Genomic DNA, 23,252 nt, shown 5'->3' on the forward strand with positions numbered 1-23,252 from the left:
GCGAGAGCAGGTAGTGCAGGCGTGCTGTGTGGCCAGCAGCACACAGCTGGGGTTGTTGGTTCCCATGTCTCCGACTGTGATTCAAGGCTCATCTGGGAATCTGCTGATCAAGTGCTGGGCCTTGCAACCCGAGGAGTGCGTCCTGTGGTGTCACTGGTGTCACATAGGCTGTTCTGTGGCCGCTGGCAGCACCCCCTGCCCTGCCCTGCTGTGCCCTTTTGGTGCTGCCCTGCAGGGTGAGGGGCACAGCTGATGGAGGTGTGTTAGCACAGCGTTGGCAGTGCGCTGGGGCCAGGAATGGATCTGCTCATCTCACTGTAAATGGTTTCACTAAAATAAAAGGGGCTGAAGGCTCCGTAGAGACATGCAGCCTTACAGGGCAGGGACACTGCAGTATGACTGGGGGGGGGCAGGGCTCCATGCACTGCGTCCTTTCCTTCCTTTTTAAGGAGATATTTTCAGCCTCTAATTATGGGGTGAGAGCTGAGCCTCAATTAACCTTCCAGCCACAGAGCTCAGCCCTGGCCTTGTTTAACCTTCTACTCCCACAACCACAGAGCAACCATGCTGCCTGGGGGGCTGCACCCCGGCGCTGCCATACAACACACGGAGCCCTTTTCTCTCTGGAGAAGCAAAATCCCATCGGGATGGGTGAGACCCGTGGGCACAGCCTCACGAGCAGGCACTGATTGCCCTCTCCTGGTCAGCCCCCACCACTGCCCGGCGCAGGGTCAGCTCACGCTGTGCCCAGCAGTGCCCACCCTCACGCTGTGCTGGCAGTGCTGATCCCCAGTGCAGCTCTGCAGCCTCTCCCACTGAGCCGTGCCACGGTTCTGAGCAAAGTGTTTATTGCTGCAGGCTGCTCGTGCTCCCCCCCACGGCTGTGCTCAGTGGGGCCGTGCTTTGTGCTCCTCCATCCTTCGTATCTTCCGCTCTGTCCTTTTCTTCCAGTTGGCACAGCTCCTTCAGAACGACCACCGGCGAAGGGATAAATGAAACACCCAACCCTCTGCGTTGCTCTGCCCTGATTCCTGTGCCTGTGCTGATTCCCCCACCTGAGCCTCCTCCACGCGTTTCCCATCTTGCGCTGTGCTGACCCCCCTGTGCCCCATCCCATGTGATGGCTGAGAGCCGTGCTCCCCACACACCCTCCTGCTGTCCCACTGCCACCATTTGGCGTTGTCCATCTGTCTGCGTGCACCCCTGTGCCCTCAGCTCCTGGCAGGGCTTCTACTGGGAGAACTGGGGCAGCGGAGTGCTGCGGGAAGGTGAGGGAGGAGGAAGGTGCACGGGGTAATGCCGACGTCGGTGTTTGGTTATTGGATGGAAAAAGGAAGGGGAGGGCAGCAGGAGCGACGTGTGGGGCCTTCTCCTGATGTGCTGGCTCAGGGCTGGGCTCCTGGCCGCGAGGAGCCCCGGTTCAGAGCACCCCAAAGCACTGATGCACCTTCCTCCACGGCGCGTACACCACGTCCCCTTGGCTCAGCCCCAGGCTCTCTGCGTGCCGGACCAGCTCGTCCCGCCGCGCGCTGCTCGCCGTCCGGTTGCGGGCTGTGAGGGCAGAGGGTTTCTCACACATCCTCCCTGCCTGCCCCTCATCCCCTCGCTCCCACGGGTGCTGAGCACAGGCCGCTCATCGCAGCCCGCTACTTTTTTAACTCTCCATGCCTACAGCACTCATTTGCACAGTACTCACTGCTGCTGGTGGGCCCTGGGCAGGTGTTTGTTTCCCAAATGGGGCTTTGAACTTTCTAAAGCAATGACTCTGCAGCTCGGAAGGGCAGTGGGGGTCTCTACTGGGGAGCTGTATTGGAGACCTCTGTCGGGGCTTTGTTGTTAATTCACTCTTTCTGCTCTGCTCAGGGATTTAGATTGTAACGGGATGTTGGTGTATTCCCGTGGTCCTCGTGCAGAGGTCTCAGGACACCACAGCTTGCTGTTGGAGCTGCTGTGGGTTTACGTGGGCTCTGAGTGCACAGTGTTAGGTCACTCGGGGATGGGGTTTGCATACCATAGAGATACAGCGCCGAATACGTCCTCTCCCTCTGAACTTGGTGCTGGATGAGCAGAGCATCCTCAGAGCCGAGGTTTGTCACTGTCCCCAGGGTGTGCTGTGTTTTGGCTTCGAGAGAGCAGAGCCGGGGTGGGGAGTGAGGGCTGCGTTAGTGCTCTGATTCATTGCGAGCGTTCCTTCCCTTCCCAGAGGGGTTGTGAAATAATTCGGGAAGCGAGGCAGCCCCTTCCATCCCAGAATAAAGCTGGAACACGTTCATCCACGTCCTCCCAACAAATACACGTGGCCGTGACCCCCCAGTGCTCACCGTGCCTGAGCAGCGCCGTGCCGTTGGCGCCCAAGAGGATGGAGGTGGAGTTGTTGGAGAGGCATCGGTCGGCCCTGCAGAGAGTGGGGATGCTGGAGCGCCCGCAGAGGGGCCGGGCTGGGAAGGAGGGGTCGGGGATGGGGAGTGGGCATCTCACACGGCCACGTGCTGGGTGACGAGCAGCTCCCCTCCGCTGCCGGGCTCCACATGCAGGAGGCCGTGATCGATGAGCAGCAGCTCCAGGAGGTGCTGGGGCAGCTGGGCAGCCCCGGCCACGTACAGCCACAGCCCCTGCAGCTGTGGGAGACGTGTGGGGTGGGGGGGGGCTCCATTCCAGCCCTCCCCGTGCCCGGACCCTCCTTACCCATGGTGTTGTTACGTTGGCCGGGATGGGAGGTGGTGTGGGTCGATGCGGAGCGGCCGATGCAGGCAGCAGGGCGGTGAGGAGGAGGATGGTGGAGATGCCGTCCAGTGCCATGGCTGCTGGGGGGAGAGGAGTGAGCGAAGCTGCGGGGTGGATGGATAGATGGACACTGCTCCCTTGGCTGTTTGTTTTTGCAGCCCCGCTGCAGGCGGCTGCGCACTGCGGGGCTGTGCTGACGCAATGGCACTTTTCGGGGAAGAGGTGGTGGTGAGATCCAGCTGCCTGCCCCAGCTCAGCCCTTCCAGCAGGGCAAAGCACTTCCCGCAGTGAAAGCTGAAATCCGCCCTAAATTTCCCCGTTTCAGCTGCTGTTGTCACTCTGCAAATGAGGAAGCGCGTTGCTAATTGGGATATGGGGAGTAAGGAGCTGCCAGCTCTGGGCCTGAGCCAAAACGGGGCTGGGAGGGCAGTGAGGGCTGCCCCAAGCAGGGCTGGGGGGCTCGCCCTGTGCCTCGAGTCCTGGAGCTGTCAGCTGAGCCTTTCCTCGCAGGTTTTCCTTTGTATCTCATCTAAACCCAAAGGGTAACCCTATTTAGTCTGCTCTCAGTCGTGGCCATGGGGCTCAATAGCTCCTGTCCTGCTCATGTCCCCCCATTGTGCCCCACATCACCCTACACACCCACCAGCTTGAATGCATTCGTGCTTTGGGGCCGCTCATGGAAGTGAGCTGGGGGTTGGATCACCACCTCCCTCAGCCGTGGCTCATTTTGGTGAGCGTGAGCTTTACATCCTCAGGATTTTGTCTGATTCTGGGCAGGAGACACAGCCCGAAGCCAACGGCCGTGGTGCCCACCCACCCACCCCCCTCCCCATCCCATGTGTGGGCACAGTGAGGGTGAGCATGCAGCAGGTGTGTGTCACACACAGCTTTATTCCAGGTCGGCATGAGAACACACAAGCAGCAATTCCTTCTGGGAAGGGCATGGTGCAAGGCCTGGTTGGAAGATGTAAATCCTCATCGAGGCGTCCCCGGGTGGGCATGGGCTCAGCCCAGCTGCGGCTCTGCGGTGGCTGTGCCCCCTTCTGCCATCTCCTCGCTGGCCTCAGGGCAGGCATCCTGGGGAGGGGGCACAGGGCTCATTCCTGCCCAGGTGACCCCCACGGGGTGCCCTGGGTTGCCTGTGGGGCCGTACCTTTTGGGAGGTGATGAATGCCTCCTCCAGCTTGAAGCCGTGGCAGCGCAGCTGGGCTTTGAATTCCTCTAGCTGCTCCTTGGTCAAGTCGGGCGTCCGCGCTGTAGGAAGGGTCGTGTGAAAGCAGGAAAAGGGGAAAAGAAAAGGGTCTGCGTGTGCCTGGGGTGCTCCCCAGGGCAGCAAGGGCTGCGTGCTCACCCGAGAGGCTCAGGCCCACGTGGTTATCCTTGAAGTGCTTCAGGATGAACAGGTCCTTGTCGCTCTGGATCAGCTCGGCCATGGACGCCTCCTGCCCCTCCTCTGGAAGACATGGGGGCTGTGTTCCCGTAAGGCAGTGGGGTGGTGGGTGGGGGATGGGTGCTCGGAGGGGCTGCAGTTTTACCATGCACCAGCGTGGAGTTGTGCCGGAAGACGTGGATCTTGCTGGTGTTCCTCACCACGCATGTCTCATTCCTGGGGGGCAGAGAGGTGAAACAGGGCCCAAACCACCCCGAATTGTCCCAAATACACCTTAAGGGGGCATTCCTTTGCTGGCCAGAGCTTGAGGCAGGACAGCCTGCAACAGGCTGCAGAGCTTGGATAAATGTGGGTAACAGCTCTCCAGCTGCTGACATTAGAGGAGAGGGAGCAGGAAAGACATTGGATGACCACTGCCACCTTTTTGTCCCCTGCCCACAGCCCAGGGCTGGCACCGACCCACCGCCCTGGAGCATCCCAGCCCATCCTTACAGCCTCATGATTTCCGTCACGTTGAACTCATCCTCGTGTCTGCCGGGGTACAGGGTGAAGGTCGCGTACTTCAGCTCCTTCATCTCAGCCATGTGTGGGGGGTACTGGGAGGCCCCCATGATGTACACCCAGTGCCCCAGCAGCTGCCAGCAGAGCAGAGCAGGGAGTCAGGGCTTGCAGATGCATGGCAGACCCCGGTGGACATGAGGGATTCTGGGGATGAAAAGCAGCACAGCTTACCCTGTCCACCGTCGCGTTGTCCATGACGGCGGGGACAAGTGGAGTGCAGGTGGGGGACTCGATGGCATGGGCATGCAGCAGCCCCATGGCGAGGATGAGGACGGGGATGAGGAAGGCCAGCATTGCTCACTGGGGGGCTGTGGTGAGGCTGCAGTGTGGGTGGGACGTGGCCGTGCGCTGGCACTTATATATGTGGCCCTGCTGCAGCCCCGTGTGCTTATTTAACCGCGGGCCTGTTTGCTCAGGCATGAAGCAATAGCAGGTGATGGGAATTAAACTGGTGAAGGACTGCGTGCTTCCAGTAGAAAGGGTGAAAAAAAAAGCCATATTTCACCACCGTGGGCTTTTGTTCTCGGAAAGCATAACTCATGGGGTGGGTGTCGGGCTGAGTGCTGTGGGTTTGTTTGCTCGAGGTGCTGCGGGGCAGCGAGTGCCACCGGAGGCATCGGTGCGTGTCCTGCCCTGCCTGGGGCAAACACCCGCCCTGGCAGTGCTGGAGGCTGCGGTTTGTTCTGCCCAGAGAAGAGGAGGATGAGTCCTCACGGTGGCACACAGCTCCCGACAGTGATAGGGCTCGAGGGGATGGCATGGAGCTGTCAGGGGAGGGTCAGGTAGGGGCTGTGCCCCTGAGGGCGGTGGGCCCCGATGATGGAGCTCAGGGAGGGTTGGGATCCCCCTCTCAGCCATAAAGTTGGGTGCTACTATGGGTTGGACTTGGTGGTCCCTGGGGTTGTCGTTCAACTTGTGATGCGCCGTGATGCTATCCTATGAATCCTCCCGAGAGAGAATTCGGGTTTTAAAGTCAGCTTGGAGGCACTGAGGTGTGATTTGTGGTTCAGCACTGAAAAGCTTCATCTCTCCCTTTCTCCTTGCCTTTATTTCTCCTCACTTTCCCTTCTCCCTTCTCCTCTGTTCTCTTCTCCCTTCTCCCTTCCCTTCCCTCCACACCACGTCAGGATGAGGTAAAGGGACGCAGTGGTGACCATGGTAGGGGTTCACCACCAGTTGATCAGTGGTGGAGTGGAGGATTCTGGGCTCCTTCACCAGCACCCACACCCTCAGCCACTGCTCCTCACACCCAAGAAAAAGCAGAAAAAAAACCCCAAACCCAACAAACAAACAAACAAAAAAGTCCCATGTTGTTGCCTCAGTTTTAAATATTTATTTAAAGTCCAAATTAAAAAAAAAAAAAAAAAAGGAGGAGGAGAAGAAAAGGAAAAAAGCACTGATGAGAAGGAACGGCCGCGGCGGTGTCGGGCGAACACAAAACCATCGGTGGGGGCTGTGGGGCTGAGGTATCCGAGAGCGGGGCAGCGCGGGGGGTGAGGTATCTGAGACGGACCCTGCTGGCCCTGGTGGGTGGTTGTTGGCGGCCACCCACGGGCAGCAGTGGAGAGAATGCACAAAGAGAGGCGCACATCCATTTTCTTTTTTTCTTTTTTTTTTTTTTCTTCTTCTTTTTTTTCATCAAAAAAATAAAATCCGTAGTCCTTAAGAGATGTGAAAACCCCAAAGGGGCACTGAAGCGTTTCCGATACAGTACAGCTCCGATTACATCAATATTATTCCTTATATAGAATTAAAGATTACCATAATTATCCTCTTTTTTTAAAAAAAATAATAATAATAATAAAAAAAAAAAACCAAAAAATTCCTCCAAATTTACATACAGAGACTAGATTTCTACAGAACGCAACAAAACGCGGCCCCTCCAAGCCCGGCTGCGTTCTGGAAGCAGGCACTGTGCTTTCAGACCTGGCAGAGGGGCTCAGAGTGGAGGGGAGCAGGGCTGGGTTTTGCCTACGAGCTCACAGATCACTGCACGCGTGGCCGTGGTCGGTGCCGGCACGGCAAACGAGCTCTGCGGCTTCATCCTGGCAGCACTGCGGGGTGGGCCGCAGCCCCACTCCCCTCCCAGAGCGGTGTGAAGTGCTGAGTTAAAAAGGAAAAAAAACAAACCAACCAACAACAAAACCAGATTTGCTTCCAGAACCCCAGCCTGGGAGGTGCGCGTGGGACGCGCTTTGAGTCGGTGCGCGGGACCGACGCCCGCAGCAATGGAAAGACCCCTCTGAGCTGTTCCTCTGATTTAGATCGTGACCTCCTCTCGTCCTACAGAGGTGGTCCTATGGGCTTTCTTTTTTTTGGGTCTGTGGCAAGCCACTGTAGCACCTTCACAACCTTAAATAAAATCATACATATAAAATAACACACTTTTTTTAAGAGCACCAGAGATTTCACAGTGAGAGGTAGAAACAAATCAGACAAGCCCATCCTCTCTCTCTATTGTAGCACCAATCTCTTCCCCTCTCCTCCTTCCATTCCCCCCTTTCAGCTTTGGGACTCTCCCCACCCCAACACCGCACACATGAGAAGGGACGTTGGTCCGACTCACCCATGGAAGGAGCAACTTTAAGTTTTTTTCCTTTTTTTTTTCTTTTTCTTTTCTTCCTTTTTTTTTTTTTTTGCTTTAAATAATATTACTTTTAATATTTTTTTCTTCTAATATTGCACATCAAAATGCTTCCGGTGTGCAGAGCAGCCAACGTCAACTGGCAGCTCCTCCTGGGAGAGCCCGGTGCCGTCCTGGAGGTGCTGAGCTCTGCGAGGAAAGCCCTATCATCTTTTAATTATTCTCAATGGAAAGAACATTTGGTAACTCGGGAACCAGGTAAGGCAAAACTCGGGGGGGTGGGCGGGGGGGTGAGGGTGGGGAAACCACATGCTGCAAGTTGCTTGAGGTTTCTCTCAACGTTTTCTTCTTTGGTCGTGGGAAAAGCTTTGTGTGTGGAACTGCTTGCAACACCTATTCCCCTGATCCCTTTTCACTGACCGCGTCCCAGCCCATACCCGCTTCCCCTCCGTCCTTCGCATTCCTCCTTTCAACAAGCTGCTGAGTTCAGTAGATCACGGGTTCTTTGAGACCTTGAGCCAAAGGCTAGAGCAAGGGTTGACCCAAAAGACACAGCCCAGCTGTCCTTGCTGTAGAGACCCTGTGTAAAGACATAGGCCAGAAGTGGGGTCAAAGCCTTGGAGCCCGGGTTTGATGGCTTTGTTCAAAGGAAGCACACGGGGCCGACCTCGAGGTGATATTGCTTTCCTGGCTCGGATGGGGGAAGGTTGTAGATGTTGACAATTGGCAGCTGCTGGGTGTCCTGCGTCCGAAAGGAAAAGAGAGTCCGATGCCAGCGTCCGTCCTTAATCTGCGCAGTGGGGAGGGAAAGACAGACAAAGCTGCTCAGCTGTGGGACAGATCTTAGAATCATACCATCACTGAGCTTAGAGAAGACCTCCGAGATGTCCATCTGCCAACCCATGCCCACCTGCCATGCCTGCTGACACACGGCCACGTCTACACCGCTCCTGAACACCGCCAGGGGATGGTGACCCCACCCCTCCCTGGGCAGCTGTGCCAGTGCTCTTTCTGAGAAGAAATTTTTCCTAATATCGGATGTGAACCTCCCCTGGCACATCTTAGGGCCATTAACCTGGAGAGTGATGAGTTTCCCTGTGGTATATGATCAAAAAGCCCTGAGGCTGAGTTCAGAAAAGCATTCTGAAGAACACTTTATCCACGCTGAGTGGAAGGTAACTTCTCGAAATAGCACCACAGAATAGGAAACCTGGGCCCTTCTCCCTCATTTTGGGGGTGGTCACGGCATAAGAAGCATGGCACCATCTGAGTCTTGCTGTGTTTTGGGTGGGTTCAGCCTGGTGTTTCTCTCCTCTCTTTCAGCACAACGTACCTTGCAATCATCCGCTGCCACCTCTGGCTTTAGCTGCCCCTCTGCCTCAAACATTTGCCCGTTCCACGCCTTGAAGCGCACGGCTTTCTCTGAAGGTTTCTCAGCAGAGCCTTCCCTCCACACGGAGGTGTTCAGGCAGTGGATGGTGATGTGCTGCACCACCTCGGAGCTCAGCAGGCGCAGGAAGTTCATCTGGACTCTGCCGATGTCAAAATCCAGCTGTGAAGGTGACAGAGGTGTTAACGTGTACCCCCCAAAGTGGCTGGGAGGGAGAATGGCCCTTCAGTGCAAGGACAGAGGTGTGCCCTGTGCTCTGTGCAAGCCTGGAGCTGGCTGTCCAAGCCCAGAACTGGTTCTGGTGTCTGTGTGGGCAGGAGGGAAGATGATGAGTGTTCTGACTGTGCTGTGGGCACTGCAGATGGACCCGGGCATTGCTGTTGGTATTTTTTGGTACCGGTACTTCCCCGAAAAAAATCCCATGGCATTCACTTCAGTGGAAACTTGTGAATTTAAGCTGACCTCAATTTTTCAGGTGGCAGAAAACAAACGGCAAGAGTGACCTGAACATAAATTAACCCAACAAAGCACTTGGGAGCAGCATGTTTGCTAAATTACTGGACTCTATTAAGGTTGTGGGTTAATTAAACACTACTGGAAACGTACTGCTCTATCTTGAAAAGAGTCAACAACACCATTCTAGGTGCATTTTTTAACCTCATGAGAGCAGTGCTGAATGCTACAGCAGAGCTGCTCTCACTCTGCCACTGGGATAAGCCAAGCGCTGTTGCAGTGGTCACTGTCCTGTGCACTGGGAGAACACAGCCATGGGTAAACATTTCATATCGGGTGTATGGGAAATGCTGTGGCAGGTCAAGGCGTGTATACCTTGGAGACAGTGATGGGGCTGAGACACGTCTGCCCACCGTTGGTGAAGTTGCAGATGACTTGTATGGTGTCTGAGGAACAGCCAAGGTTTGGGTCAATCCAGTAGGTACCTGAAGAAATGGGAGGATGTGAGGGTTAACAAGAACACTCAATATTTTCTGTGCATAAGCAATGACAACCTTTGATTTCTGCATGGCTGGCCTCAGTGGTCCATTCTGGGCCATGTAAAATGGTCCTAGGGAGGGATACAGCCTTCGTGTACTCAAGGCTTCCTACCATCATTCATCTTCTGTTCACAGTTCATGAGGTCTCGGCAGATGCGTGCGGGGTTTTCCTTGGTGCCCAGGGGTCTCTTGATGCTCTGAATGAGGTTGCTGAGGTAGTGTAGAGTCTTAAAGATCTCCCCTCCATGGTCCAGCATGAGAAGGTCTGGATGTTGGTAACCCTGGAGAGAAAAGAAAGCACCCGGTACTGTAACCACTGGGGGTTTGCATGGGGAATTGCTGAAATGCTGACGAAGTCATGAGGTTTGGAGCTTCAGAAACAAGCAGCAGAACTGCATCTAAAGGACCAGCTCACGGCGTGCACGAGCCCTGGTACTCCACAAGAACAGCAGGCAAATTGAAGCTTTGCATACAGAAACTTCAAGCAGACAGAAGGAACAAGCATGGCCACGACCATCCCCAGCATGCGGAGAGCAGGCAGGTCGGCTGAACCCTCGTACCTCTGTCTTGAGAGCCGTGTTGGAGTCAATCAGTGTCCGGAACGCGGCCCCGAAGCCGTCCTGTTGCTAGTGTGGGGTGAAACACACAGGCTGTGAGAAGCAGAGCATGCCGAGGTGCAAGCAAATGTTCTTGAGCCTAGGGCTGTGATTCAAGCCTTGCTCTGCTAACACATCTCTTTCTGGACCTGAATGTGTGTTTTCAGGGTCCCAGTAGGACTGTCTTGTTGTCCCCTCAGTGCCTAGCTCTGCACGACTTATTATCATCTTTAACAAATGAGCAGAGAAAAGCAACTTACAAATGAAGCTGGAATTCCTGGCGGTCCCTAGAAATCAAAGCAAAAAAGTGGCATCAGCTGGAATCATGGGCAGCCACTGCTGCAAAGATATTCATTCATGCCCTTCTGAAACCCTCTTTCCCCTGGGGTCCCTCGATGCAGAAGAGCGAGACAGGCAACAATGCTGTCTCTATAAGATATTTGGAGATGGTTTGGACCAAAGCACAAGAAACACTGGTTCATTCACACACATGCATTTTTGCATATGAGGAACGGGGCTAAGCTGTAATTTTCAGTAAGTGAGCAGTCCCTCCAGAGGGTATCACTGCAGTAATTTTAGCTTGTTTCAATAACGTCTTTGAACTCTTTCCATGTGTACGTACCGGAGGGCCAGGGTGTCCTCGTGGGCCTGGAGGACCCTAAGGACAGAGTGGCATCAGTCAGTGAAATGCTTTCCATTTGTATTTCCACTTCTTGTGGCTGCCACCAGAACTGAGTCTGTTCCCTGACAAAATCCTCCCCACTTTTGGCATCTTACAACGTCCTCTCCCCAAACACTTCAGATCACTGCCCCGTTTCCTCCACTTCCCACCTCTGGGTGCATCGCTCTGCACCTGGTTCGGTCCTGCTGTAACCCATGTTCCCAGCCCTTGGTTCTTGGATCATCATAACATGATTGTATGATCAGTCACCTCCCCTCCAGCTTTATATTTGCTAGAAGCAACTTATTTAAATAAGAGATATTAATCAGAAATAGTGATTTCAAGACTCACCCTTGGGCCCCGAAGCCCCTGTAGGGAAAAACAAACGAACAAGGGAAGAAGAAGCTGTCAGAAGATGCTCAATACCCAAGGAGGATGAGCAATATGTATCCAGGGTAGATGTGTGCACCTCGCCCACGTAGGAACCCAACACCCAGGAAGAGAGGTCCCTCCCAGGCAAGGAGCTCACTTACCATGTCCCCACGACTGCCTTTGTCCCCCTTCGGCCCCTGTTAAAGCACATGAGATGGCTGTCAGTGGCTGCAAGCTGTGCTTTTGGATGCAGTGCTGCCCAGAAGCACCTTGCAAGGACCTGCTGGGGCTGGGCCCACCCCCCCAGGTTTCCTCTCTGCCAACAGCAGCCTCTTTGTGCTGAGCTCTACATGACTTCATGCTCATGTTCTCATGAAGCACTGATGTGAACTGTAGTCTGTGGCATTTGGAGGCAGCCAGAGATTTTCAGCACTTCCCAAATACCAACTGTGCCCAGTATAACACATTCATCAGATTATTATTCTTTTTATTATTCTTCCCCTGGGGGCTCCAATGCTGAGTGCTTTGGAAAATCCAGCAACTTGTTTTGAAAAGCTGAAACCACATTCTCATCTTCTAGTCTGATCCCATCTATCCATCCCAAAACTTGTACTTATAGAGTTGTTCCTCACTTTTAAGCTAATAATCCCAACTACATATGCAGCTAGAGAATAACCTTGAGCTTAAGTTGCTTGTCCTAAAAATTATTTTATTCCTGTCATTACAAAAGGACTTAGGCTGGCCTCAAGCATGCTGGATCTCAAACACTATGATCTTCTGAAATCTACAGGCAGAAGAAAAGACAGACACTCACCGGGCTTCCTGTGGGACCCTGAATGCCAAGAGGACCAATAATTCCTTCTTTTCCCTAGAAAAGAGAAGCCATGCATCAAACACCACTTGGGGATGGATGGACACTGCATCTCTTTGCTGCTTTTCAGCAGCATGATCACAGAGTTTGCTGTAGCAGAAATAAAATGCAGGTCCCTAGACACAAGCCCACACAGTGTGGTTGTCACAGCCCATGTGAGACCTCAGAAATTCCAGAATCAGAGGGATTTTGGTGCAGCTGGAGCGGTCTGCAGTGGTTGGTATAGAGGCAGAAGAGGCCCATGGATATGTGGTGGGTGCAGATGTGCTCTGGTGGCACTATGGTCACAGATTAATTTCAAGGCACTTGTCGAAGCAGCGTATCCTGCTCGTTACAGGAGTCGGCAGCCTCACAGAAACCGAGGATGGAGGAAGAGAGAATACCTTCCCAAACCAAACACACAGAAAAACCACTCACCATGAGGCCAGGTGGCCCACGTGGGCCCTGAATGCCTTTGAAACCAGGGTCTCCTGGGGGTCCCTGCATGTAAAAGTGAGATGTCAGAGCCCATTAGTAAATGTCCCCCACGTTGATGCTCTGGCTTACAGCTCTGCTGCCTCTGGTATATGGGAATTGGAAGGTCTGATTAGAAACATTCATTTCCCAATCCTGTTCTCCAACCTCTTTACTTTCTACAGAAAACAGACTGGTTCCCTTTCCCCATCACAATTATATTTTGGTAAAATGAGTCCATATTTCCAGTCAAATCTCTCAACTGATGATTAATGTTGGAGAAATGAACTTGTGCCACATGAACTTGTGATGTGGCTCAGTGGGCATGGTGGTGATGTGACGACGGTTGGACTTGGTCACCTTAGTGGTCTCTTCCAATTTATTGATGCAATGATTCTATGACGGAAAGATGTTCAGGTGGGGGGATCTACACAACAGCCCTTTTCCATCGACAATGTGCACACTTTATATGCTTGAGGATTATTTGAAGATACATAAACTTAAGAAAGTTGGAATCGCAATTTGATTGCAGAAGTTTCTGCAGAGCTCCTACCAAATGACTTTCAACAGGTATTGCATTGTCTGTCCCCAGCAAAGAGAGACTGGGAAGCCAACTGGTCACCAAGTACCTCTTACCTTTGGCCCAAAGATGCCCGCGATCCCTGGGAATCCTGCCTCCCCAAAGTCTCCCTGGAGATAACAGCCAAGACAAACACAAGAACAAAGAACAGCAGTAAGTTCACACTGGATCGGTCACTCGAAGACGTGCCAAGATTTCAGCAGCTTCAGAGAATGAGAAATCCATTAGCATTCTTCAGTCTAAGCAGGACTGATGAGAAAGAAGTATGAGAGAACTCTGCAGAAGGCATTACACAGACATCGGGGTGGAAGCAGCTCCAGAGCATCTCACAGGATAAACCTTCTTGCCCCCACGATGTGAGGCATGCCTGCAATACTTCTAGCAGATGCTTGGCATGCTTGGAGGGCTTGGAGCACAGACAGCAGAGGCAGGATGAAGAGCCTCTGCTCTGAGATTGATCCTGGATGTCCATGCTCCATCCCATTAAAATAAGCACTTCTTTTACTTCTAATTCTAATTGGACTGCCCAGTGAAGTATGATTTCAAGCAATGCTTATTGGCTGTGTCCAAAGTGTGTTCCTACATCACCTCCCATTCACAGCCACGAAAACCATACAAATCCCAACTCTTTTCCTACACAGCACTGCAGGATATATATACTTTTTCAGTTTCTTAAGGAAAAAAAATATTTGCAAGGCTATCAAGCTTGGATTAGCATATCTCCTGCACTCTGAGAACAAAGAAAAAACACAGGGTAGCATGTCCTTGCATAAACACCCTCATTTTACCATGTTTAAGATGCCCGTCCTGTGATATTTCTGGGTTTCTCAGATATCAAAATGCAAAGTGATTCAATGTTAAAAAAATGGGACAGAAACATACGCCAGATGATTCATTTTCAGTCACAGGAACACAAGAGATGGAAAAGGCTTCTTTGGCCTCTCAGCTGGACTTTGTGACCCACGCTGGATTGTACTTTATGGGATGTTTTACAATGTCTTGTTCAGCCCAGCTGTAAATGACTCAAGTGATGGGGTTTCCACCGCCTCTATTACAGGGCTATTCCAGAGTCAGTCTAGAGCCCTTACTGTTAGCAAGCTTTTTCTTGCCATGACAATGAGAAGCTGCTTGGCAAGAAAGGGCTTGGTTGGCCCTGGTGGAGTGTTAGAAACTTTCCAGGCACACAAAGTGATTTAACTGCCCATTCACGGATCCTGAAAAGGAAACATGCTACTAAGAGGAGGACTAAGATCTTTCCTGTGTTACGAGAACCAACCAGGCCCTCTTTCCAGAAGAATTCAGTGCAAAAATACGTGGGAAGTCAGACGGGTTTTAGGACAATCTAAATGCCACAGGGTCAAAGAAGCAGGTGCCAAGAAGCAAAAGAACATTGTTCATGGTCACCTCTCTTCAGCTGAAAGACTGCTGCCAAATGCTGGGCAATCCCACCAGCACAAGGCAAAAGCACGAAGAGTTTGGAGCCAGCCCAGGAAACAGGTATGCTTCTCCCGCAGAGTGCAATGGGTTTGCCATGGATGGGTCGCTTCTCATGGCAGGGACCATGCACACGTGGTGGCCATATCATAACAACAGGTGAGGGTGCTGGGAGCAGTCACTGAGTTTTGGGGAACGCAGGCTGCTTAGGGGACCCTGCCAGGTGCTACTCACCGGCTGCCCTTTGGGTCCCGGATCGCCAGGGCTCCCTGGGAGGCCCATTCCTCCTGGTGATCCTCGTTTCCCTGTTTGGCCAGTCTGTCCAGGCAATCCTCTTTCACCCTAAAAATAACAGGATTCAAGCAATTCCAAAGGACAGGAGCTATATATAACAACGTTCAGCTGAAATAGCCATAGATGGAAAGATGGGAAGTAGTGGCACATCATGACAAGGAACGCGGCTTCGTCGTGAGATGCCTCAGGTCTGCTGGGGCAGATGAGTGCAGGACGTGGCATGGCAGCAAAGGCAGTGGGTGCCCAGGGTGGTTGAGCAGGAGGACAAGGGGCAACCAACCTCCCCACAGCCAAAGGGGTGAGTGTGGCACAACTAACACAAGGGTCTCTGTGGACACTTCAGGAAGCAGCCTGTTATTCTACCCAAGGCAGCTGGAGGGCAGCAAGTGACAGTTTAAGAGCGATGTGCTACGGGAGGCATAGATTGAATCGGACCTGACAGCCTCTCCAAACCCAGCTGGAGTCTTCCTAATTACAGCCTCCTTTTGCAAATGGCTGAATTGCTGCTGGAATGGTTAAATCTTGTGGCCCACCTGGACCAGGGCAAGGACCAGTAAGAAACCCCACTGCCACTAAAGCAGCTTTTCCCTGCATCCACCTAAAAGCCATGCCCAAGCCACAGTGGTTCCAGCAATTCCTGCATGGTAAATACATGATAGAAACAAGCTGCACTGTTTTCCTGCACCACTCAGGCTTTGCAAGACAGTGGTTGGAGGACATCCATGCTCCAACGTCCATCATGGATCTCCTACAAGCAGGCTGCAGCTGTTCCATTGGAGCTTCTCTAAGGTCACATTTCTTTATCTAGGTTTCTAATGAAAGGAGCTAAGGTGTTCACAGTGTGGGTACAGATATTTGTAAGCTCCTGAGCTGAGAGAACTTTGACAGTGGAAGGAAGGCTGCTGGGACGCTCAGCTGATGTGGACTTAAGTGGGTGGATGGAAAGAGAAAGACCTGCTGAGCCTCCAGCTAAGTGAAAGATGGCAGACTTTGGTGAATCCAAGCTCTAGGGGCACCAGGCCCACAGACTGCATTGCTCAGAGCAGTATCTTGAGTCAGAAACTCACCTTGAATCCTGGTGGTCCCTGTGCCCCGGGCAGTCCTGGTACACCGGGGTTCCCCCTTTTGCCTGCCATCCCAGTTACTCCTTCTTCCCCATCATCTCCCTGCTCTCCCTGGAAAAGAAACCCAGGAGAGCTTATGAACCAAAGTGCTCTCTCCACGTCTGCAAGTCTTCTAGGGGCACGGAGGAGTGGCATGATCCTGCTCTCAGCCAGCAAGCATGCATCTAGGCGTGGGTGGACTGGCAGATTCGTGCATGCAAGGAGCTGTTTGTCAGAGCAGAGGCATTGGTTTGTTTACAGACTTCGCCATGCGAAGGCAAAATGAGATATGAGCAGCAGCATATGATCCACTCTGGGTATATGGAAATCGGGACATGTGTAGCTGGACTACATCTGTTTCTCCTACGTTACTTTTTGGTTTTGCAGCTCTTGAGTTGGACTTGCTGTTAATGCTATGAGGTCACAACTGCAAACTCACCAGCACCCCAGGCACGCCGTCCTTCCCAGGCACTCCATCCACCCCAGGGGCACCCTCTTGGCCCTGTCTTCCCACCACTCCTCGAGGACCAGGTAGCCCAAGGGTGCCCTAAAATCACAAAGATGGATTTTCAGTCACATGGAGCTCCTAGACAGCATTTTTTGGGCAGAAAATGGATTTTTTTTTACCTACCGGTGAGCCTCTGCTCCCTGTACTGCCCCGTGCTCCTTGCTTTCCTTTTTGACCCTGCAAAGAAAGAAAGAAAGAAAGACATCTAAAGTTGCAGCAGTTCCAGCACAGCTCCACTTGGGCGCCCAACTTCAGGGTGTGCTTTTGGATAATGGTTGGAAAGAGTTTTATAAAAAGGAGATTTATAAAGTCAGTTGCTCCAGCATTGGGGAATGAACTGCTATTTGGTTTTATTACAAGTGATTCTTCGTATGTCTTGAGAGTTCTAGGGCAGGAATGAATAGCTAGAAGGCAAGGACCTACATTTTTCCTAATACAGAGCAGATGAGGACAAATAAAGCAGGATGAACTCAAGGGAGGACTCAGTGCACTGGCAAACATTAGAACAAGATGCTCAAAACCTGTGTCCTCTGTCAGTTCATTGAAGCACAGCACAGACCCACGGCACTGGCAAGTGTTCTGCAGGGCACCCAGCGAGAGTGCTTCGTTCCTAAGTAGCTCCCTCTGTTAAGGAGAGTTAATGGAAATGAAAAGGGGATCTTGTGTCTAAAATTCGCAGTGCTGCTTTGTGAATAAAGACGTAGAAGAAATACTCCTGAGGGTCATTAGCTGTAAAATGGATTAATTTCTGTGGAATGAATGGAAAACTCAGCCTCACCACTTTCACTAGGACTCTCTTAAGTCAGGTAATGCATTAAAGCACTTTTAAATTGAAGCACTGCGTTTTCTGTGCACTGTTTCTCCATTTGTGGAGCAACATGAAATAAATGCTCCTGAGGGTACTTCCTCTGCTATCCATTACACCCAAAGGTAGCTCCAGATCATCCATCGCTGGGTAGAGTTCATTAATCTCATCAGCTGGTGCACTCCTTGCCAAGAACACCTACTACAGATGATCTGCCATTATCCCAGCGGGGTCAGATTAAAAATCCTGATATCTGCCATGAGGGAGCAGGAATTTGATGAATATTGAGGTCACATACTTACGTTTTAGCAAATAAAGGCCCTATCTGTGAGAACAATTAGCACACTGTCATTACAACCAGATGTGGAAGTCAGAGTAGGTACCACACTGAACCTCAAAGGAGCTGTGTGTTGTGTTTTCTTGCTCAGTAAGGGCAAGAAGTTACAGGGACTCTTCTAATAAAGAGAAGAACTACATGGACTCCAAATCTGGAAAGTTTCAAACCAGAAAAGTTTATGGTTCAAGCGAAGGAACTTGTCTGGCTCAGATCTCCATAGGGGTGGGCGAGCAAGCTGTAGCTGTGGCAGCACATGCATGGTAATGGGAAAGAGACACAGCTATGGCAGTGACTCAAGACTTGCCCCAGATTCACTTTTCACACTGAAGCTGCTATTGCCTTGGACCACTCCAGCTCCATAAAGCCAACCAGCCATTGGGGTTGGACACTTCCATACATATTTACAGCCCTCCCACTAGGTTCCCCACAACCTTTCAAGGTAGAGACCTTAGGCCAAGTCACACATACTAGGAAAAAAACAAACAAACAACACATTAGAGTTCTCTTAATCAGACATTTTCTTCAAACTTGGGATGCTACAGATCCACCCTGCTGAAACCTACCACATCACCTTTGGATCCCTTTGCTCCTGGCTGGCCTGGTGGTCCAGGATCCCCCTACAAAACATAAGCATGAAAAATCTGCTTGAAATTCTCTTCTGGCAATATCTTGCACGAAGCAGAAAGAACAGCATTTTTTTGTGCCCCAACAGCACTGACCGTATGGAAACAATTCACGGGAACAGCCTGTGCTCAGACAGGCCTCCTGGGGGAAAGAGAGCAAGGAATTGTCTCCAGAGAGCATTTAGCAGGGTATCAACTGGAGGAGAAGCAGCACTACCCCCTCACTTGGGTGGTGCTCGTGTTTGGGGAAACGGTTCGCTAAATTCCAGATCGCGCCTGGAAAACCATGCAGGGAAGTGAGGAGGATGGAGCCTGGTCTGGGAAAGGCCCCGCACGAGCTACGTGCAGAACGAGTGCTTCATACGGAGAGCACATCCCCATGTTGGTGCTACCTCTCCTCTGCATGCTGCAGCCCTTTCCTTGGTTTGGCCTGGATGTCAGACATCAGGGAACGACTGATGGAGAAGTGAAGCAATTCCCCACCACACAGGTCTCCGTCCCCCACCTCACATCCTTCCATCCCTACTTCCGTCCTTCCGGATTTCTGTGTGTGCATTTGTATTGGGCACTTTATGGATTAATGCCAAAGAAGTATTAGGGGAAAAGAATAATAAAAAAAAAAACACAAAAAACCCTTCCCTTAAATTAATTTACTCTTTCATAACGCATTGGTCTGAGAGGAAATGCCATGCAGGAAGAATGAGATAGTCCCACACTGGAGAAGCTCTCCCCAAACGCGCCATTCCCAAGCAGACCCTCCCAGCATCACACCGTTCATCTCCTAAGCTTTCATGTCCCTCCTGGACTGTTCACAATTACAGTTCCAGATGTAGGCCCCCTGTTCTATCAGCTATATTTTGGCCTCAACGCATGACTCAAACTGTTCCAGAGTCATGGGTTATGGAAGTGCACACGTGCATGTCACAGCTCAGCACACATTCCCTCCTGCAGCCCTTCTACCTTTCTGCACCTGCTTTTCACATGCATGTGACACTGGGTAGCTTACAATAAAGCAGCATTTCTTACAGGTAAGCCTTGCTGTCCAGGTTTTCCTCTTTCTCCATCGAGTCCTTCTTGACCCTTAAATAAAAAACAAGAGAGGGAACATTTCTTTGTCCTTAGTTGTTTCTGTGGCAATGATGAACAAACAGATGCAGCATGGTAAGATAAATATATCTGCATTCTGCTAATACACGAATGTTGAAGCTTAGGGGTAGTGTACATGCTACTGTGGATATGCATTGGAAAGAAGTAGCTCAGAGGAATTGCTGGTCACCATGTAAGCAGGAAGGAATACCTTCTAATACACACAGCATCAGTTTAAGTCAACAGTTGGACACTGCTGTCCTACCAAATATGGCAGCAACACCGCTGCTCTGATGGGTTTAAACTCTTCCGTGTGCTCCTGCAAAGGGTTGTTCTGACCAGTTAGAGCAACTGGGTTTTGAATGGAGGTGGAACAGCCCAGAGAGCCTTTTCAGACCAACACCAATTATGTCCAACAAAAAGGGAATCATTCACAGCTTTGGTTTTGCTTTTGAGAGAAATCCTGTCAAGGTTTTGGAAGCTTCAAAATATGGAAGATAATGGAGATCTTCCTGTGAAGCAGTCTGCAGCCATTGGGACATCAGCCTTGAGTTTTGTGCAACGTTACATGACCTATCTCGTACACATTTTCTCCAGGGTATTTCCATGATAACCACAAACCTCCCCAAGACAATCATTTGTGAACCACATACTGGGAACACGACTCACAGGATAACCAGGGTCTCCGGGCTCCCCTCGATCTCCCCTGTCACCAATGGGACCCTACAACAACACAACAAAGATGTAAGTTAAATGAGAAAAGTACTGCTACCTGCAGGATCCTGATGGCTTAAGTATATTGTACAAGTAAGGAAACAACTCAGCTCATCCCCTGGCAAAAGGCAGACCAGCATTGATTAGGGAAGGGATTGAACATCTTACTCTGTCTCCTGGTGGTCCCTGTGGGCCTTCCACCTTCCCGTCATCACCTTGTTCTCCCTGTGTGTAAAAACCCTGTAATTAATACAAACTGCATCTGATATGGCAGATGTTTCTGTCTAGACATGATCCAGTTTTCTCATCTCATGGGCTCCTAACTCAAAGTCTGTGTTGGTTTTACTAACAACATCATAATTTTCATCCACACAATGTCAAAATTGTTATTATTTTGTTTTACATCCTCTAGCACGATGACTGTTCACATTTCTTTCCTGATTTCTCTGGTGGTTGTTTCTGCCCGGTCTAACCATCCTCCCCAAGGAAACAGGTACAAAGACTTATATTCAACAATTCCTAAAACTAAGCAAGAAGCACATAATTAGGAAAACATGGGAAATAGTTCTCTGCCTCTGAATTTTATTGCCAGCAGTCAAACCAAACTCTTTAATCAAGCACTTCTCCACTCTCACTGAGTGCAGCCGGGGCTGCCATGGGAACAGGGGTGGTCTGGTTGGGCTCCTGGCTCAGTGGCCCCACTGTGGGATTTTATGATCTTCTCTGACCTTCACGGAGGTGAGAGGGTCCATCCCTGACACACTCAACACATCTCTGCTCATTGATGGGATGCTCCCCAGCAGGAGCCCAGAGCTCATGGTTGGCCTGGCAGATTACCATGCTCCCTTAAAAATATCCACTGAGAGATCCCTCAATGGTCTCCATGCAGACACTGTATTTCAAAATTCAATTGTGTAAGTCACTTGGGGTCATTGTGTTCTATTTTCTCTGGAGTTTAGCTCAGACATGGCTGTTTCTTTGCTCCCCATAGAAGACAGCTATGTTCCAGCTCCTCTGGTTCTTGGCTGCTCCCTATCACTGTGTCTCTGGCACTCGGGCTCCTTAGGACGAGCTTGTCTAGCAGCTCCTTTGATGTGCAGCTCCTGGAGAGAGGAGGGCTGGGGGATTCTGGCACTGTGGATCTGCTGTGTTTGCACTGTGCAGTGTGCTCCTGGCACCTTCAGTGCTCAAGTCTACATAGCTATGCAGAGCTGTGTTTTCTCTGGGCTTCTGCAATCCTCAGCAGATGGATCACCCTTTCTGGTGTATTTACGACTCCCTTTGATTTTCTCTCCACTGCTCTCCTCTTCTGCTGGCATTGGAGCTGCTGATGGTAAGGATACCTGTGAAATTTCTCAGTGGGAATTTCTCTGGGAGGTGCTTGGGTGCTTTGCTTATACATGAGGTTTGGTAGTAACACAAGTGGAGCAGTAAATAACCAGCAGGGAGAGAGCTCTTTGGTAGCGACACCAAAGCTCATTTTCTTTAGGAAATGGAACCAGGGCAATACCACTCCTGAGACATGCTGACCCACTCTGACTTCTCATGGAGCTAAGCACCAGACCTGAACTTTGCAGCTTGGTAGAATGAGACTCGAGGTTTGGCAAAATCTCTTGCAGTTAATCCCAACAGATAGCAAAGAGCTCAGTACATCTCTCTCAGTGATGTCAGGGACTCGTTCCAAATTTGTTGGATGAGTGCTGCCAGTAACTTGCAGGTTGCTGTCATGCATGGCCATAAGAGATCATGACGTGGGTGGTGAACTTGTCTTCTTGGAGGTATGTTGGTAAATGAAATATGTGGGGAGAAACCATGCCAGGATGGCTTGAAAATATAGCACTGAGCAATATGGATGGAGAGATTTGGGGGTAGAATAGAGAAAAAGAAAAACAATGCCTAAGGGGCTCTGCCAACAGTTTCCAGAGCTAATGAACTTGCTGGGGGAATTTGGCAGAAGATCTGGCAACCAGTTCACCTTCTAGCCACTATCAAAAGAGTGCAGGAGAGAGGGGAGACAAAGACACCATTTCTCAAGTCTCATTAAAAATAAACAAATCCCAGCAGACATGTTGCAGTACAGAAGTGTTGGCACCAGGAAGACGTGAACACCTTGCCACACAGAGCTGAGATGGGGCGTGATGAACTCAAGGAAGGCTCCCAGTTCTGGGGAGTCCAACTTGCAGACTGTCTCCCCAAATTCTGAGCAGCAGTTCTGTGTCCCCTTCAGTCAAATGGTCACTTTGTCCTTTGTCTTCAGAGAAAATCCTGCAGCAGTGGTCAGCTCGAGGGCTGCGAGACGGCGCTCCTCCAGGACTTCCTGATGCCTCAGCTGCTCAAGAGGGAGATGAAAGATCTGCACTAATTCTTTGGAAAGTCGCAGTGAAAAAAAGTTAGAGTAAAGGGCAGCAAAGTAAACATGTTGGGATACAAATGGAAAATGCATGGAGAAGAAGGGAAGGCTTGTTATTGTTGGCTCCTGTCCCAAAGTGAGATACGCCAGTTTGTAATTTTTAAAAGGATCCCATCTGGACTGCTTTAAGTAGCTGCCAAGTGCAGGCGTCTGCTCAGAGCAAGGCCTCTTTGAGGAGCTGTACATGTATTAAATGTGGCCTGGTAGCTGGCTGGGATGGCACAACGGAGCTGCATTCACAACAGTGTTTCTCTCCACCCCATTTTCTGCTCTGGAAAAGTGAAGACCTTCCCCACCATCCCATATCCTCCTTCTTCACCAAAGCTACATTTAAAGCATAGTTTAAAGCTCACAGAACAGCCACGGTCCTATTTTCATTTCTGCTCCTGTTCTTCGATTCAGGCTGCCATTATAACATTTGGATGCTTGTGCGAGCTAACAGATGTCCAGAGGGAAGGAATCTGTCCTTAGGCTGGGATCAGCCTCAGGAGATAAGAAGGGAGGATGGGTAAGAAAACTTACAGATGCAAGCTTTGTGGAGCAGCTGGGAGGTGCAGGAGATGGTGCTGAGCTGAGCAGGTGGCACCGGGCTCTCCTGGCTTGGCTGCAGCTGGCAGCCTGCAGCCACACCATCCTGCAGGGATGGGGTGAGATTTGGATAGCAGTGGCCACAAATAGCTCTGACTGCTCTCAGCAGGATGCATTGGATGCTTTGGAGTCCCTGCCAGGCTTCAGATTGGAAACTTACAATTAGAGTTTGTTTA

At 51.1% G+C, this 23,252-nt stretch overlaps 3 protein-coding genes across 3 annotated transcripts in view; all 3 read right to left on the reverse strand.

Annotated features, from left to right (window-relative positions):
• Positions 1-845: 845 nt before the first annotated feature.
• On the reverse strand, positions 846-2,878 carry LOC136049117 (alpha-1-acid glycoprotein 1-like). The gene is made up of 6 exons (XM_065737160.1): positions 2,686-2,878; positions 2,479-2,618; positions 2,322-2,395; positions 2,012-2,122; positions 1,448-1,551; positions 846-963 (listed from the first exon to the last, which is right to left on the reverse strand). The coding sequence occupies exons 1-6, from the start codon at positions 2,797-2,799 to the stop codon at positions 847-849; spliced, it is 660 nt and encodes a 219-aa protein (XP_065593232.1). The 5' UTR covers positions 2,800-2,878; the 3' UTR covers position 846.
• A 717-nt stretch (positions 2,879-3,595) lies between these two features.
• Positions 3,596-5,015, reverse strand: LOC136049118 (alpha-1-acid glycoprotein 2-like). The gene is made up of 6 exons (XM_065737161.1): positions 4,847-5,015; positions 4,607-4,749; positions 4,260-4,330; positions 4,076-4,177; positions 3,878-3,978; positions 3,596-3,801 (listed from the first exon to the last, which is right to left on the reverse strand). The coding sequence occupies exons 1-6, from the start codon at positions 4,967-4,969 to the stop codon at positions 3,730-3,732; spliced, it is 612 nt and encodes a 203-aa protein (XP_065593233.1). The 5' UTR covers positions 4,970-5,015; the 3' UTR covers positions 3,596-3,729.
• A 1,965-nt stretch (positions 5,016-6,980) lies between these two features.
• COL27A1 (collagen type XXVII alpha 1 chain) overlaps positions 6,981-23,252 on the reverse strand; it is a 123,700-nt gene continuing 107,428 nt past the window's right edge. Inside the window, exons 42-62 of the mRNA XM_065737606.1 lie at positions 20,247-20,303; positions 20,034-20,087; positions 19,305-19,358; positions 18,219-18,272; positions 16,637-16,690; positions 16,445-16,552; positions 15,970-16,077; positions 14,843-14,950; positions 13,231-13,284; positions 12,559-12,621; positions 12,085-12,138; positions 11,432-11,467; positions 11,250-11,267; positions 10,860-10,895; positions 10,498-10,524; positions 10,202-10,267; positions 9,754-9,922; positions 9,478-9,587; positions 8,593-8,811; positions 7,927-8,049; positions 6,981-7,839 (exon numbers count right to left, since the gene is read on the reverse strand). Coding sequence (XP_065593678.1) covers positions 7,729-7,839; positions 7,927-8,049; positions 8,593-8,811; positions 9,478-9,587; positions 9,754-9,922; positions 10,202-10,267; positions 10,498-10,524; positions 10,860-10,895; positions 11,250-11,267; positions 11,432-11,467; positions 12,085-12,138; positions 12,559-12,621; positions 13,231-13,284; positions 14,843-14,950; positions 15,970-16,077; positions 16,445-16,552; positions 16,637-16,690; positions 18,219-18,272; positions 19,305-19,358; positions 20,034-20,087; positions 20,247-20,303 — 1,683 coding nt within the window. The 3' untranslated portion in view covers positions 6,981-7,728. The remainder of the gene's footprint in view (positions 7,840-7,926; positions 8,050-8,592; positions 8,812-9,477; positions 9,588-9,753; positions 9,923-10,201; positions 10,268-10,497; positions 10,525-10,859; positions 10,896-11,249; positions 11,268-11,431; positions 11,468-12,084; positions 12,139-12,558; positions 12,622-13,230; positions 13,285-14,842; positions 14,951-15,969; positions 16,078-16,444; positions 16,553-16,636; positions 16,691-18,218; positions 18,273-19,304; positions 19,359-20,033; positions 20,088-20,246; positions 20,304-23,252) is intronic.

This window comes from Cyrtonyx montezumae, unplaced genomic scaffold, assembly GCF_038088225.1.
Source record: "Cyrtonyx montezumae isolate F1298 unplaced genomic scaffold, pur_monq_1.0 scaffold_20, whole genome shotgun sequence".
Classification (NCBI taxonomy): Eukaryota; Metazoa; Chordata; class Aves; order Galliformes; family Odontophoridae; genus Cyrtonyx; species Cyrtonyx montezumae.